Source organism: Vidua chalybeata, chromosome 11, assembly GCF_026979565.1.
Source record: "Vidua chalybeata isolate OUT-0048 chromosome 11, bVidCha1 merged haplotype, whole genome shotgun sequence".
NCBI lineage: Eukaryota > Metazoa > Chordata > Aves > Passeriformes > Viduidae > Vidua > Vidua chalybeata.
Genome location: NC_071540.1, coordinates 2,357,685 through 2,372,511, shown reverse-complemented (window position 1 = coordinate 2,372,511; position 14,827 = coordinate 2,357,685). Strand labels below are relative to the sequence as shown.

The 14,827-nt window shown below is 39.4% G+C and overlaps 1 protein-coding gene across 1 annotated transcript in view; it reads right to left on the bottom strand.

Moving 5' to 3' along the window:
• LOC128793483 (transcription initiation factor TFIID subunit 4-like) overlaps nt 1–14,827 on the bottom strand; it is a 147,817-nt gene that overhangs the window by 59,979 nt on the left and 73,011 nt on the right. Inside the window, exon 13 of the mRNA XM_053952694.1 lies at nt 11,567–11,623. Within this exon, the coding sequence (XP_053808669.1) occupies nt 11,567–11,623 (57 nt within the window). The remainder of the gene's footprint in view (nt 1–11,566; nt 11,624–14,827) is intronic.

Genomic DNA, 14,827 nt, shown 5'->3' with positions numbered 1-14,827 from the left:
GAACAACTTTGCTGAATACTGAATTTACTGTTCCTCAGAACAGGAAGCTGAAAGTAGTAGACTTAATTAAACAGCAGCATATGCAGTGAAGTGATGATGTGTATTCAATAACCTTCACAATCATTCCCTGTCACAGTAAGGCAGGGCAGACATCCTGGCAATTCTACAGGTACCCCCTGAGGGGAGCCCCTCTCACCTGTCCAGAGCTGGCAGGTGCCCACTGCAGCCACTGAATGCTGGGCTGCCTTAAGACTGAGGACTCTATGAATAAACACAGGTCACACTTTCCCAGAATCTAAGCACAGATTTTGAAAATAAATAGACAAAATTATTCTTTTTCTCATAAAAACATGCTCTCTTCTCACCAATTTCACCTCTAGTATGTTTCTAGTAGAGTGAACATTCTGCTCCCCTCCTGTTGTCTTGAACAAAATTAACACCTGAGTTTAGCACTTATGCTTTTTTTTCCCATTGAGTATTTTTGACACTTTCCTAAAGCTTACTTATATTATGTGACATGTTTGCCAAATATGAGCACTTCTGCCAGGACAAATATTTTCTTTTTTTTTTTTTTTTTAAATAATAGATTTTCAAGCACCTTACCACATGAATATGGCTTTAGGCCATTAAGAGAAATCTTCAGAATCTACAGGGTGTTATTTCTGTTTCAAGAATTTCAATGTCTGTTCTGGATATAAACACATTTTCTACTTGTGGAGGGAAAGGACACAGCAGTGTAAGAGGCATGCTCTGTACTTCATGGCTGTGCAGAGTCAAACTCATGAACTGTAATTGCACCACACTGTTTTTCAACTTGCTTCCCTTCAACCCTACCCAATACTGAGGTAGCAATTTTTAGGAAGCTTTAACACCTCAGTGTACTGACACTCATCAGCATAAATGCATATAAGATACCTTCCTGTTCCAGGAAATCAGGTATTTATGACCATTTCCATGGAAATCTAGAAGTTATGCACCAATTCAGCAGCAATTTGAAATACTAAACAAAACCAAAACTCTTACAAATCATTATTCAACTGGCCAATAACATTAAAAATACATTAATACCTTTCAAGTGTTTACATTTTAGAGAATTATACCTACCTTTAGCAAACATATTTGAGGGGAAAACACTCTATATTGCAAATGACAATAAGAAATTTTATTTATTTAAAAGATTACTGCGACTACTGCAGGGTAACTACTTTTTCAGGGTATGTTGAGCAGTATTCATTATTCAGCTAAGATGATGTAACTCTTTCACAGGCTGACACAGTATTTTTGAACGACAAGACTAAAAATAGGAAATAGATGCTAACACACCTTTCATGACCCCTGCATGTTACTGCTCAGCCACCTAGTTTGTAGTTTAGAGAAGAGTTGCATAAAAGCTAGCTACAGTCAGAAATGTTGAGTGTTTATTTAACCAAAATGGACACTTTTTACCCTACTTTTAATGGTATTAAATCTTCTCAAAAATGGACTAGCAAGGAAGTTTTAAATTACCCTCTGTTTAAAATTTTACTACTGCATTTCAACTTTTGCTTTAACTGTCCTCCCATGAACTCTTTCATCTTCCACTACCAGGTTAGAAACAGATCCCAGACTACGAGAAGCAGTGTGCTCTCTGAAATCTATACATTCCAAACAAACGTACGCATTCTTGTGAGAACACAGAAGATGTGAACACGCACCCAGAGCGCGGCCGGGAGGCGGCTGTGGGGAGCGGGAGAGGTCTGTGAGTGCGGCTTCACAAAGAGGAGCCGGGCACAGGGACACTCGGGAAGGGACACAGGAGCTGGGACGGGCAGCCCAGGGCACAGGGACACTCAGGAAGGGACACAGGAGCTGGGACGGGCAGCCCAGGGCACAGGGACACTCGGGAAGGGACACAGGAGATGGGACGGGCAGCCCAGGGCACAGGGACACTCGGGAAGGGGCACACAGGAGCCGGGCTGTGCAGCCCCAGCTCCAGGGGACAGGGACACTCGGGAAGGGGCACACAGGAGCCGGGCTGTGCAGCCCCAGCTCCAGGGGACAGGGACACTCGGGAAGGGGCACACAGGAGCACACAGGAGCCGGGATGTGCAGCCCCAGCTCCAGGGGACAGGGACACTTGGGAAGGGGCACACAGGAGCCGGGATGTGCAGCCCCAGCTCCAGGGGACAGGGACACTCGGGAAGGGGCACACAGGAGCCGGGCTGTGCAGCCCCAGCTCCAGGGGACAGGGACACTCAGGAAGGGGCACACAGCCCTTCGCCTCCATCCCCTCGGGCAGCGCATGTGACGCGAGCCCCGCAGGATCTGGGGGCAGATGAAAGCTGGCAGCTGTGGCTGCCTCGGGCGCTGGAGGCTGCCAAACAGGGCTTACAAACACGTTAGCTCGGCAGCAGAATTAAAGCCCTCATTCAGGTTTGTTTTGGAGTAAGAAACCAACGCGCACAGAGGGATGGGGGAAAATTTGCCCTGCAGGCTCAAGCCTAAATACACCTTGACCTCCCCCCACCCCCACAAGCTGCTACAGAGTAGAGCAGGCTTGACTAAGGCACCAAATCATCTAAATAATAATTCATGTTGCTGTCCAAGCAACCTCCTCAGTTTCTGACAAGCAGACACAGCTGACATTTGCTGCCCTCTACTTATTAAACAGGCAATCATATTCTAAAGTGTGGTTATTCAGCCAAATTAGCACCAAAGTAAATCTGTTGCAGTGTTCAGACAAAACAGTTCAGTGATTTTTCCACACTCACAGCTTGCTCCAAACAGGTTTTTTTCTTTTTTTTTCCCCTGTCTATGCCAGTGTGATAAATTGTTTTTAACAAGGTTTCTACCTGAGGAAGAATATTTATACAGAATACCACTGAAGCAAAAGGAGAACTGCAAATTCAGTCTTGACCTCTCCCTTGCACAAACTCATCTGGTATATATATATATATATATATATGTATACATAGAGAGAGAGAGAGAGTTTATATTTAAACAGATTTTTAAAATTCTAAAAATTCTTTCAAAAAAGGAAGTACCAATTGTATGCATTCCTTGCTGCCTCTTCTGGAACCTCTGGATGCAATTGTCAGTATTCAGGACAGGCAAACTCAAACTGCCCTTATCACAAATCTTACATGCCAAACATGGAAAAGAATAGCCCCCTTATCTCTCCACCAAGTTTGGCTGTCCAGGCATACAAAAGGGATTAGAAACAGGAGGCTGCCACCCTCCACTTGTTCAAAATCAAAAAGCAGTAGCACTGGTTATTCCTACAGACATGGAAGGAGAACTACAGATCTGAAGGTCTGAAGATTTTACTGTTATCACCTTCAAAAAATTCATTTTACAAGAGGAAGCTCCTGCTGGAGTATTTTGGTGAAATTCAGAAGAGCAAAGTCACCTTCAACTTCAGAAATTCTTTGCAAAAAGCTTTTACCATTCTAAGCCCAAGTTCTGGAAATTCACATTTAAGTAGTCCTGTTGCTGTATAATGAGAGGCTACTTATTTCAACAACCTTGTGGTGTGTTAGGCAGGACTCCACCAGGGTGTGTGTGCTGGAAGGTGATGGAGACAATAGGGATGGCTTTCTCCTTCCCTGCTACCTTTTTGCTTAAAAAAAGTGAAATCCATTAGGTAGAGCAGACTTTATAATAGGTACTGCTCTTCTGGAACTGTTCAAACATAACCCAAATATATTTCACACCTGAGCTAAACTCTATTTTGAAAATGAGTTTTGAGTCTTCCTCACTAGTTTGACTTGAAAATTAAGAGTACACAGTTACTTACCATTTTGTTAGGAAACATGAGAAAACAAGAAATAATCACAAAAGGAAAAGCTAACTTTTAAAGGTGTATACAACTCTTAGTTGTTTCATGCCCCCCATTCTCAGAGCACTAAATGGGAACCCTTTTGGTAGCAGGGTAAGAAAATCACTCTGTTTCATTGGTTATGAATAGCTGCAAAAGCCTCAAACAGAGATTGCACCAGGACAAATACACTTACATACAAGAGCTAAGGAAATGACATTGCTGTTGGGTTAATTTGAAGGTTGAAACCTTTCAAATACTCAGTGAGACATCAGCTAAACAAGGAAAAAGTGCTTGAGTGGACAGCTTGCTTTCTTGTTCCTTTCTCTTGTCGCACCCACGGAACCCCAGAATGGTTTGGCTTGGAAGGGAATTTAAAGATCCTCTCATTCTTGGGCAGGGACACCTTCCACTGCCCCAGGCTGCTCCAAGCCCCATCCAGCCTGGCCTTGGGCACTGCCAGAGACCCAGGGGCAGCCACAGCTGCTCTGGGCACCTGTGTCAGGGCCTCCCCACCCTCACAGGGAAAAGTTTTTTACTAATATCTAACCTAAACCTACTCTCTGTCAGTGTAAAGCCACACTCCCTCGTCCTGTTGCTCCAGGCCCTTGTAAATAGTCTCTCTCCACCTTTCTTCCAGGTACAGGAAGGTCACAATTAGGTCACCCTGAAGCTTCTCTTCTCCAGGCTGAACAATCCCATGCTCACTGTCCTATTTTGTTTTGCATAAGCTCCTGCTCTCCAAGCTGTGCAACCTCATTTTTCCTGCTTACAAACACCTCCATTACAAAGCCTCCCAGATGTGACACAGAACAAAACATGGATGCAATACATGGATCCTTCTCACATAAGGCACTCGCACTGGTGTAAACCAAATTCTAAAATGTTGTTTTCTAGGTAGCAAGTATAAACAAAAATAAAGGAGTGTTCTTACTTTATGCTATAAAGATGCTGGTATAAAAAAAGTTTGCTACTTAAAAATGGCTGTGTATTTAGCTCCTCTATCAGTAAAACAGCATTTCCCTTTACAAATGCTAAACCAAATAGTTTTCATCAGTCATGAAAAAATAAGCATTCATGTTAACTAAACAAGAGCTGGGCAGTATGTGTATGGAATAATGCATCACTATGGAATGCCACCAACTTGATTTTGTAGAAGAAAATTATTGTGTTGGACAGCATTTTACCTAAGCAGGAATAAATAATTTGACTCAGCTGAAAGATAGCACAGCCATTCCTCTGATCCCTCAGCATTTTTTCTGTCAATTATCTAGTTTCTGACCCTCTGTACAGCAAGGGTGACACCATACTTCAACTTCAGCCAATTTGCCACAACTTCTGCTCTAAGCCCAGGAGAACAGGGTGGAATTGTCATCACCTTCAATTTTACAAAAATATATGCAAGAAGTTCTGCTGAATAGTAAGATTGCTATTGAACGAAGTTCTTCAGGACTTGTAGAATTCATCACAGGGCAGTACCTTATCCTTGGAAACACAGGAAGTCTGGAAGACTTACACATCAAGATCCATATGTAATAAACTTATTACTGGTTATCAATTGTCTTGTTTCCCCAGCACCATTTGCACATACAAATGTAATGCCACTCTTGTCCTTGGTTATAAGTTTTATAATCAACTTCAGTCATCAGAATTTGGGACTGTTACCATAATATACCTGTACATCTAAAGTAATATCTGCTAAAAGGAAAAAAAAAACCAAACAAAAAAACCCCACAGCTAACACACACAGTAAACTTAATAATGCAGCAGGACTTCCAGGAGAGTATTTTGACTGGTAAGACAGGACCACTCCTCTCTGAGGTGCAAGTTTAGTACTAACATTTTAGGTCATTGCAGCAACTCTGTAACTTCAGAAAAATCTTGTACTCTGAAGCCAAATCCGGCTTAAACCAGATGGGAATGGTCAAAGCATTTTTCTGGGTACAAACAGACCTGTGGTACAGGAAAAGCATAAAAAAAGTGACTGTTATCTGACTTTCTACATGTATTGACAGAAATGCTTGCACGCCTTCTGGATCACAGCTGTAGCATTGGTAACCTGATGCAGAAAACTATTAATGAAATAACTCTGTTCTGAGGAATCAGTGTTGCTTAAACATTGCTTCATCATTACTTCAGGTACCACATTTATAGCTTTTCCTTCTTTCCACTTACTGACACTCAGGTGGGTTAGGAGCTATGTGGAAATTTAACTTAAATTTCGTGTTCAAGTGCCCCATTTCTCAGTGGACTGTGTTATAAGAAAGCAATTTAAGATAAGATTGTTGCTTTTGGATCAATATTTTTATGTCAGGCATGATAAAATAGAAAACTTACTTAGACTTCTCATCACTGAGACTCTGCTTTAGCAGTAAAATATTTAAGGACTTTGGCTTTGCTGAAAAGGTGAATAAATGAACTTGCCAAACAAAGCAAAATCCTTTTCGTTTGCTTTTCATTTTCAGTAATTATGATAACTGCAGTAAACTGTCATTTAAATATTTTAAAACAAACCACTCCTACTGAGTTGATACATAAATATTAGTGTGGTGATGAACTTATTTAATGCAAAACTGTTTTTCTACTGTAAAAGTATACGATGCTGGAGTTCCAGTAATTCTGCTACAAGTTAAGTTCTGGGGGATTTAAAACCTCTAAGGCAATGTTAGAACCACATAACATGTACATCATAGGATGTACACATTTCATGACTCTGAAGAGAAGGATCCTATAGCTTTTTCTAGAACTCCACCTGCTAACAGCCCCCATATTTTACTGCATATAACTCAGAAAAGGATAGAGGTCAAAGTCTAAACCTCAGCCCAGCAAGGCTCTTGTTGCAGAGGACACTGCAGACGTGGGGGTGGCAGCACCCAAGGCCAGCGGTCCCCACAATGGAAGAGGCTCTGCCTGCTGTGCTCCTGCAGGACCTGAGTGCTCCCAAAGCTCCTGGCCAGGGGACCATCAAGGACCTTCCCAGCCCCGGGCAGCTGGGCCAGCTCTGCTGACAGCAGCACACAGAGGGCTGCCTGGTGCTTCCCCAGCATCCAAGGGCTCCTGCTATGAATATCAGCAGGTCAGAGACTTCCCTTGCACGGCTGGTGAGCACATCTGAGAACAGATTCCAGCCTGATCTGGGGCCTGGATACATGCCCACACATTTATGGTGTCTGGTTTATTCATTATTGTGCCATATTCTTGGTTGGTGATGACACAAAAATTTGAACCAAGTTCATCTTTCAGGATCAACCTCAGCTACTTGACTTTTAATTTAAAAACATTTTTTAGGCAACAGACTCTGATATGCAGAATACCCCTGACAGAATGGATGTTAAGGATCTTACCCTCCCTGCCCTTCCTTTAAACCATTGGTGTTGACTCAGATATTCCTAATCTTGATCTATTCCTGCTATCAGCTATATGGCCTGTTTTATGTTCTATTTAATGAAGCTTCTTAAGGAAATTAGAGAACTCATGATTTCTTTAACTTACATTTGTGGCTTCTAGATGACATAAATCAGTGTATATCCTAAAATTTGATTTTAAAAGCTCTAGTCATACTTTGTTCATTGAAGCTTATCAGGGTTAGTTTAGCAAAATTTAAAGTTTCAGTGACTTTCTAATCACTCTTCAACAACAGCAGTCTCTGCAAAAACTTAACTATGTGTTGGCTAAAATGGAAAACTCCACTGCTTATTATTAATACTCTGGTACTAATCATTACAACAATTAATTTCAAAGTTAATTAAAACCATTAATTAGAAAAAATAATTAGGAAAGTTTTATAATTTCCAACAAAACAGACACTGCTCACAAATGATGCTATTTCTTACATTAAGTTGTACCAAGTCCGACATAACAGAATTTGTTACAAAGCAATGCAACAAGTAATAGCTGAAAAGCATAATTTTTCCCTGAAATAGTCTCAATGGAAAATATTTTCAACAGTTTATTAAACAGGTTTACCATTGAAATAATCACATGCTGTCCATTGAAAAAAGGCTGCACCAACTGAGAAGTGTGAAATCAAATGGAGAGTTCTGAGCAAGATAATCCTCCCAGGGACATTTTGCTACTGCTTTCACTCAAGTCCATTTGAAACAGGTTAATACCAAAGCAAAATAAGTCACTCAGACTGAAATCAGAGTGTGTTTGCACTGCCTTAAGTAAAACAGTGCTAGTCTGGGTGTGAAGGAAACCTGAGTGTTATGTCTTGTCTCTGCAAGAAGACCCCATGTAGATGGGACTTCCTTTTGTTTGGATTAGTATTTAAATGCAGTTTAAACCTGATTTATGCCAATTTGGGTTAAACAATATGCAGAGTGGTTTGAAGAGTGGCTAAATGGATCAAGATACAAACGGATCAAGATGGAATTACAGAGAAAAAACCATGATCTTCACCTAATCAAATTAATTTTAAAATGTGTTCAAAGGATTCCACTTACATTGTCTTTATGGCACTAAGAAGCAAGAAGGAAACTTTCAACTGGTAGACGTTCTGTGAAAGAAATTGAGCTAATCTTTTTTTCTCCTTAAATTAGGAAGAAAAACAGAGCGTTACAGAATGAAGACTCCAAAGCATCCATGAAGGAGAATGTTCTGGAACGAATACCCTTTCCTAGTTTTCTTTCTTTCCTCTTCATCCTATTATCCTTCTATTGGTACCTTTATTTTGCATTCCAAGACAGCATTTCCCAGAGTTCCTTTGATGTTTTGAATATTTTCTTTCCTTTTAAGGAAAGATTTAGAAGACTTTAAGACTTCAAATTACTACTTTTGGTACTTCACCTTCTCTCTCTGACTTCTGTCAGTAGTGTCACTGATTAAACTGATTAAAGTCTGAACCATTATCCATTTTCAGAACATAATAATGGTATTAACAGCTGCTTTGCTGGGATGAAAAAACAAGCTATCTGGCAATCATATCATTAAACAAGTAATACAAGCTAGAAGAGCTGCAGGTTTCTTGGGTGCCCTCTTGGTGCTTTTTTAAAACACTACCTAACACCACTTGTAGTGGCCACAAGAATACCTGTGCAACAAAGGTCTTCAGGCAATATTCAAGACATAGAAATCATGGAATCACAGCTTCAAATTCAGATTATTATTGAAGCTGACAGTATTTTATTCATCAGCTTATACAAAACCTGGAAGAAACACAATTTCTCTCTGAGCTATGGGTCATAAGCACATATAAGAGTAGCCCAGTTGGCAGTGAAGTTTTGAAATTTTTGTTGGCATTGATTCCAATATTTTAATTTCAAATGACAAAGCCATGCCAAAGACAGTTTTTCTAACCAACCTTTTATACTATAAAATGAGGGGTTTTTTTTAATTTTGGCAGTGCCAATATCATTTGAGATGTCAGCATATATCCAGTGCAGAAAAAATTATGAACGATCTTAAAACAACATCTTGCCAGTATCATGCCATACTCCCCTTTGCAAAAGAAAATGTTTTTACTAACTAGATTTTAGTATTTAAGTGCAAGTCTCCAGAGCTTTAGAACCCTGATTACTAAAACCAGAGACATTTCTCATGGTTTCAAACACGCAGAATGAAATTCCACTTCAGAGAGAGGCGCGGTGCCAGCACACGATGCATTTTTGTGAGCGGGCTGGGCGAGCCGGCAGGGCCGGCTGGAGAGCAGAGGGTGCGGCAGCCAGGCTGAGGAGCTCCTGCAGACAAAGCAGCGCTGCAGGCACAGCCCGGGGTGCTCCAGGCACCTCGAGTGGGCTCCCCCGAGGCTCTGCCCGGCTCAGCCCTCGCCCCGTGCCCGGGGCAGCCGCGGCCCGGCACCGCCAGTGCCCGCACTGCTGCAACACCGGCATCGCCACCCCGGGAGACATTAATTTTGAAGAATTAAGAATTTTAGGAAAGTTCAGATGATAGTTAAATTAGAGGTTGCTGAGTTAGCGGAAGTAGATAGATAATTGGCTTTGTTCACAGTTAACAGTAGCTGGATCTTAGATAAGATATCCAGGATCCAGTAACTCATTGCTTGTCAACTTCATGTTTGGGTAGCTGTGCTTATGATGAGAAACAGAATGTGATAAACAGATTTCAGGGACACGAAAACAGTTGCAGACTTCCCATACTTGAGGAATCCATTGATCACAGGAAAACTACAAGGGTTCATTTGTCATGTATGCATTGAAAAGGCAGAAAGGTCAGAACGAGGAAGACTTATTTTACTTCTTCATTTTGGAGACCCCTCCCCAAAATGGACCCCGACTCATTTTGGGGAACAAAACTATGCATGCTTGATAGCCTTTTTGCCAATTAGCATACGAAGGGAGCAGAGGAAGTGACAGGGATATGAATATGCATTCATATTTTGAGTATTCAAGACTCCTGTAAATAAAAGGGCTTTGTAAAACCTGTGTTTTTTGCAGTGCACATTAGGGAGTTATCCCACGCACTGCCCGGCAGTCGCAATAAACACACACTTTCTAACTTTAAACTGTTAGAGAGCTTTTGTCCGTCTCAGTTGGATATCGATATTAGATCAATATTCATTTTTTAATAAATTACCTGCCTTTCACCTCTCAAGTTCCCAATGGCCGGGAAAGAATGCCCAGGAAAGCCAGCACTGACGCAGCAGCAATGCATTTAACCGCAGCTCTGCTCACTCCCAGCAGCAGGGCACCTTCAGTTCTCAGCTCAACAGCCCTTTCTGCCTGCCACCAGCTGCTCTCAGAAATCTGATTCTCCCTTTGCATACACTTGCTGCATACAAAACCCAAGTACTATTAAAATCCTGCCTCTTTTCCTGCCAAATAACTTGATTACTCCATTTCATTTCAATACTTGCTTGACAAATCCAACTCTGGAAACACTAAGGCCTGGTCTAACGTTTATGAGAACTCATTTCAGCAAGCCTTACTACATAATCACAGAATGAAATGAAAACAAATAAAACTCATCCATGTATTTGTATTTTTTTTTTGACTGTTACATACATAAAATCTGTGTAGCTAACGGGACTCCACAATACTGCCAAGAGGGAAACAAAGCAGGAAGAACAGGTCAATACAAAAGGACTTGCTATATGCATTTTTCTGTTTATCTTACCTTCCAGTGCATAATTATTACCTGCTAATGTGTATATCCAAACAAGTTGGCTAAAAAGAATGGCATCATTTTGCTGAAATTGCTTTCAACTGATGGATATTTTAATCTTTCTAATTGATTTAAGTTACAACCCAATCCTAAGGCATGAGATGCCTTAAGCAAAGGACAGTCACTCATTTATAGCAAATTAAGGTACTCTTAGAGTAACACATCACAGATTCATGGGAAATTATTTGATATTTTTTAGATTATTTTAATTTAGACAAATGAGTAAACAGTCCACTGAATCACAGGATAGAGAAAATGATTGGCAATTACATTACTTGAAAGAATGCTACCAGAACAAAATGGTTAAGTAGCACATTTCTAAGAAAGAGACATTTTACAAAAAGACAAAGGCATATATTTTCCACCAAAATCTAGAGCTGCTGTCATCAACAACCCAACAAAAGCTACAGCTACCTAAAATGGAAATGAAAATGTAATGTATGGAAATATTCTCTTATAAAATCTCCTTAGGCTTCACATGTATTAATGTATTAGTTTGCAAACATTAAGATCAAAGGCGAAGCAACAAATACATCCTAAAAAGTTTTTAGTCAGATTTTTATTAACGATATACAAGTAGCAAGGCATAAAAAATTAATATGTTCAAGCCTTGAAATGTCAAGTGTAATGATCTCTAGCTCTGCTTACCTCCTTTGCTTTTTGTTTCAGTCTAGCTTGCTCTGGGTCTTCTTGCCTTGAGCGACTCTACATGTTTAAAAAAAATGGGGAAAAAAGGTTAACAGATGGTTTAAGAACCCCTCATCTGTTGCAGTAAGTTAAAAAATAGCAAAGAAATAGGAACAGGAATCAAGGTATCAAACATGGGACACTTAAATTGACAGAAGTGCAATTTCAAACCCATGAGCCTCACCCAAAATGAGGTTAAATGCTCAGTTGTAAATGAGATATAGTCAAGATTTGAATTAAAAAAAACACCAGAACAAAACAAACAAAACAAAAAAAAACCCAAATGCAACTAAAAAAAAAACCCAAAAAACAAAACAAAACAAACAAACAAACAAAAAAAACCAAAACAAAAAAAAAAAACCAAACAAAAAGAACCCAACCTGAAACAAAACAAAACAAAAAAATCCAACCCAACCATGTTTTTGTCAATGTGGAAGTTTCCATACAGGTTTAGATTTCAATTATTTAATACTAACAAATTCAAGCATCCAAGAGAGAAGTTACACCCTTTCCATTATGTGAACTTTTAAATTTAGGTCCTCACAATCACATATTTTAAACTTTACTGTTTGCAACTAAGCTTGTATTTAGCTCTTGGTAGAGAACATGAAGAAAACCACTGTAGAGTTGCCCTCCCAAAAGGTAAATCTTTATAATAAGAATGTTATTATTCCATATGAGCTTACTTCAAGTACAGCATAGAAATACACTCTGTAAAACCCATTAATGCACTACTAATAATATTCTCAATTTAAAAACTGGATAAATATTGCTAAATGACAACTTTTGTATTTTCCTTCAAAACCAGGGACAGCTCTAAAAGCAGATAATTTAATTACAATAACAATTTGTAACATTTCTTTAGACACAGAGTATTTTATAACCACGTGTTAAAAAAACATTAAATTTGTATTTGTGCTCACTACACATTCTCAGACTGATGGAATTCAAAACTCAAGAGGCAGATAATATACACATTATACTTTTATAAATGTGTGATAGGCCAGCATTCAGCAAATGTTGCATAAAAAGTTGTAAGAAGCTCCAGTAAACTTGTGACATCCATGGAAAACTGTTGTTCCTGATACTTGAGAGATATGGTAGTTCTACTTCAGTATTTCTTTGAGATTTAAAGTGATATCATTTACCCAACGCCTAAAGGAGTGTCTGTGCCCTCTCCTATCTGTCATTCTCTGCTTGTTGCTATGCTGAAGGCAGACCTGAAACTTGAAAGAATATTCATTTGCAAACTTATATATTCTCCGATTTTTTCCCAGTGTTTAAAATTTTCATACTATATTCTGGTCAGAACTCAAAAATCCATTAAGAAAACCAAAGGGAGATAGGTTTTAAAGGCTTGCACTTAAAAGGGTCGTGTACTACTTTTGATACACCTGGAGAGTGCCTTGGCTTGATTTGGCACAGAATTCCGTATCCTTTCTCCTGTTAGTTTTGTGGGTTTGGTTGGTTTTTTTTGAGCTGGGATTATTTTTTTTCAGCTAATATAGCACACCTATAAAACACAGTGCTGATAACACAGAGTGACATTAAACAATAATGAGATTTTTAGATGTGCTTAACTCTTCCACTGTGCACATCAGCTTCACCTTCCCACAAGTGCTTTTGTGTCTGTTGGCATAGGAGGTTCTTGGAAAGGACAGTGTCTGCAGCAACTGAAAGCCAAACTGACATCTGAGATAGCCAATGACCAAATCATTGGCTGCAGTTGCAGTTGTGCCAACCAAGAAAGAAACTCCACCCCAACAGAGGATGAGGTTCCTTCTAACTGTTGTGGCCAGACTAAAAGAAAAATGTAGATAATGTGACCTAGTTAATGTTCAAAGGACAAAAAGGATATGTGGGTCTGCCAGAGAGCTGGGTTTCTAACCAACACAGCAATTACTAAGAACTTGATTATCTTTATACCTGTTAGGTTAAAAACCAAAGTAACAAACCCCAGTCAGTGAGCTGCTTCTCTAGGAGATGGGCTCAGGTCAGTATTTATGAACTGAGCTGAACAAGGTCCTTGCTGTCATTCTGCAAGAGCAATTCAATCACTGGAGCCTCAGTTTCTCCAGTATGATGTATGGAAAAGCATATTTAGCCCTTTTCATGGGTTTTGATGATAAATTTATAAATGCACAATGAACTTCTATTGCCTTGTGAGTGTCACAGTGAAAGCAGTACAGAAACACAAAGTACTGTTACACTACTGTATGAAGCAGAAAATTCGCCAAATGCAAAGTACAAGTTAAAAGCACGTCAGCTTTAGGAGGAAGCAGAGTGTCCTGAGAGAATCCAACTAAGACTTCTAATATTGTTACGAACTTTCTACAAGGAAATGATAGAATCCTGAAAAACACACCAGATGTACACAGTGTTTGGGGACAGTAAGAAAAATTAAAGCAGGAGATGCAAAGTAACACTGCCATTTCCTGGGCTCAATAAGTGAAGGAAAAACTCTGCAAGTGCTACAGAGTAAAGTGACACATTCAAAAGTTTGGGCTTTTTCTTTCTTCCCCAGAAACTGACCAAATAAGAGCAGATCTGGAGTTCAGGACAGTCTCAACATGCAAAAGCAAATCATCTACTCTGTGTAAACCTTCATCTTGTTCACAGTAAATACACCATAAAAATTACTGCAGAGGTGAAAGCAGGTACTCAACTCCTGAACAGTATCAAATACAGGAATCTTGTTTCAAAAATGAAGATCTAAAATACCAGGTGAAATTAAATATATAACTCAGATTGAATGTGAAGATAGAACTATTTCTACATTTAGAATAATGCAATGATTTTCTAATTATTGCTTGAATCCATTCCAGAGATCTTTTCCAAAGAATCCAGGCTAATTCTTGTTTCAAACAAGCAGAATTCAAACTTTACATTGGCTGTATCACTACTACTAAAAAATTTAAGGAATTTAACTCTTTTGTGTTCAGAAAAAATTTAACAGATTTTTTTAAAAGCAGATTTGTAAAACTAAAATACTTTCCTGCTGGTTACCATGCCAGTAAGCTTTAGAAATAAAATCATCAGCATACAGAGGCTAAAATGTATTAAAGGACATGTATAAACATCAACTACCTCATTAATTCTCACTTTATGATCTAATGTAAATTATAAAAGGCCTCACCAATGCTCATGCAACATGGATTAAAGCAAATATAAGCAAATGCAAATGTCAAGCTTAAGAGAGGTGCCTAAATGAGCTTTAGAAAT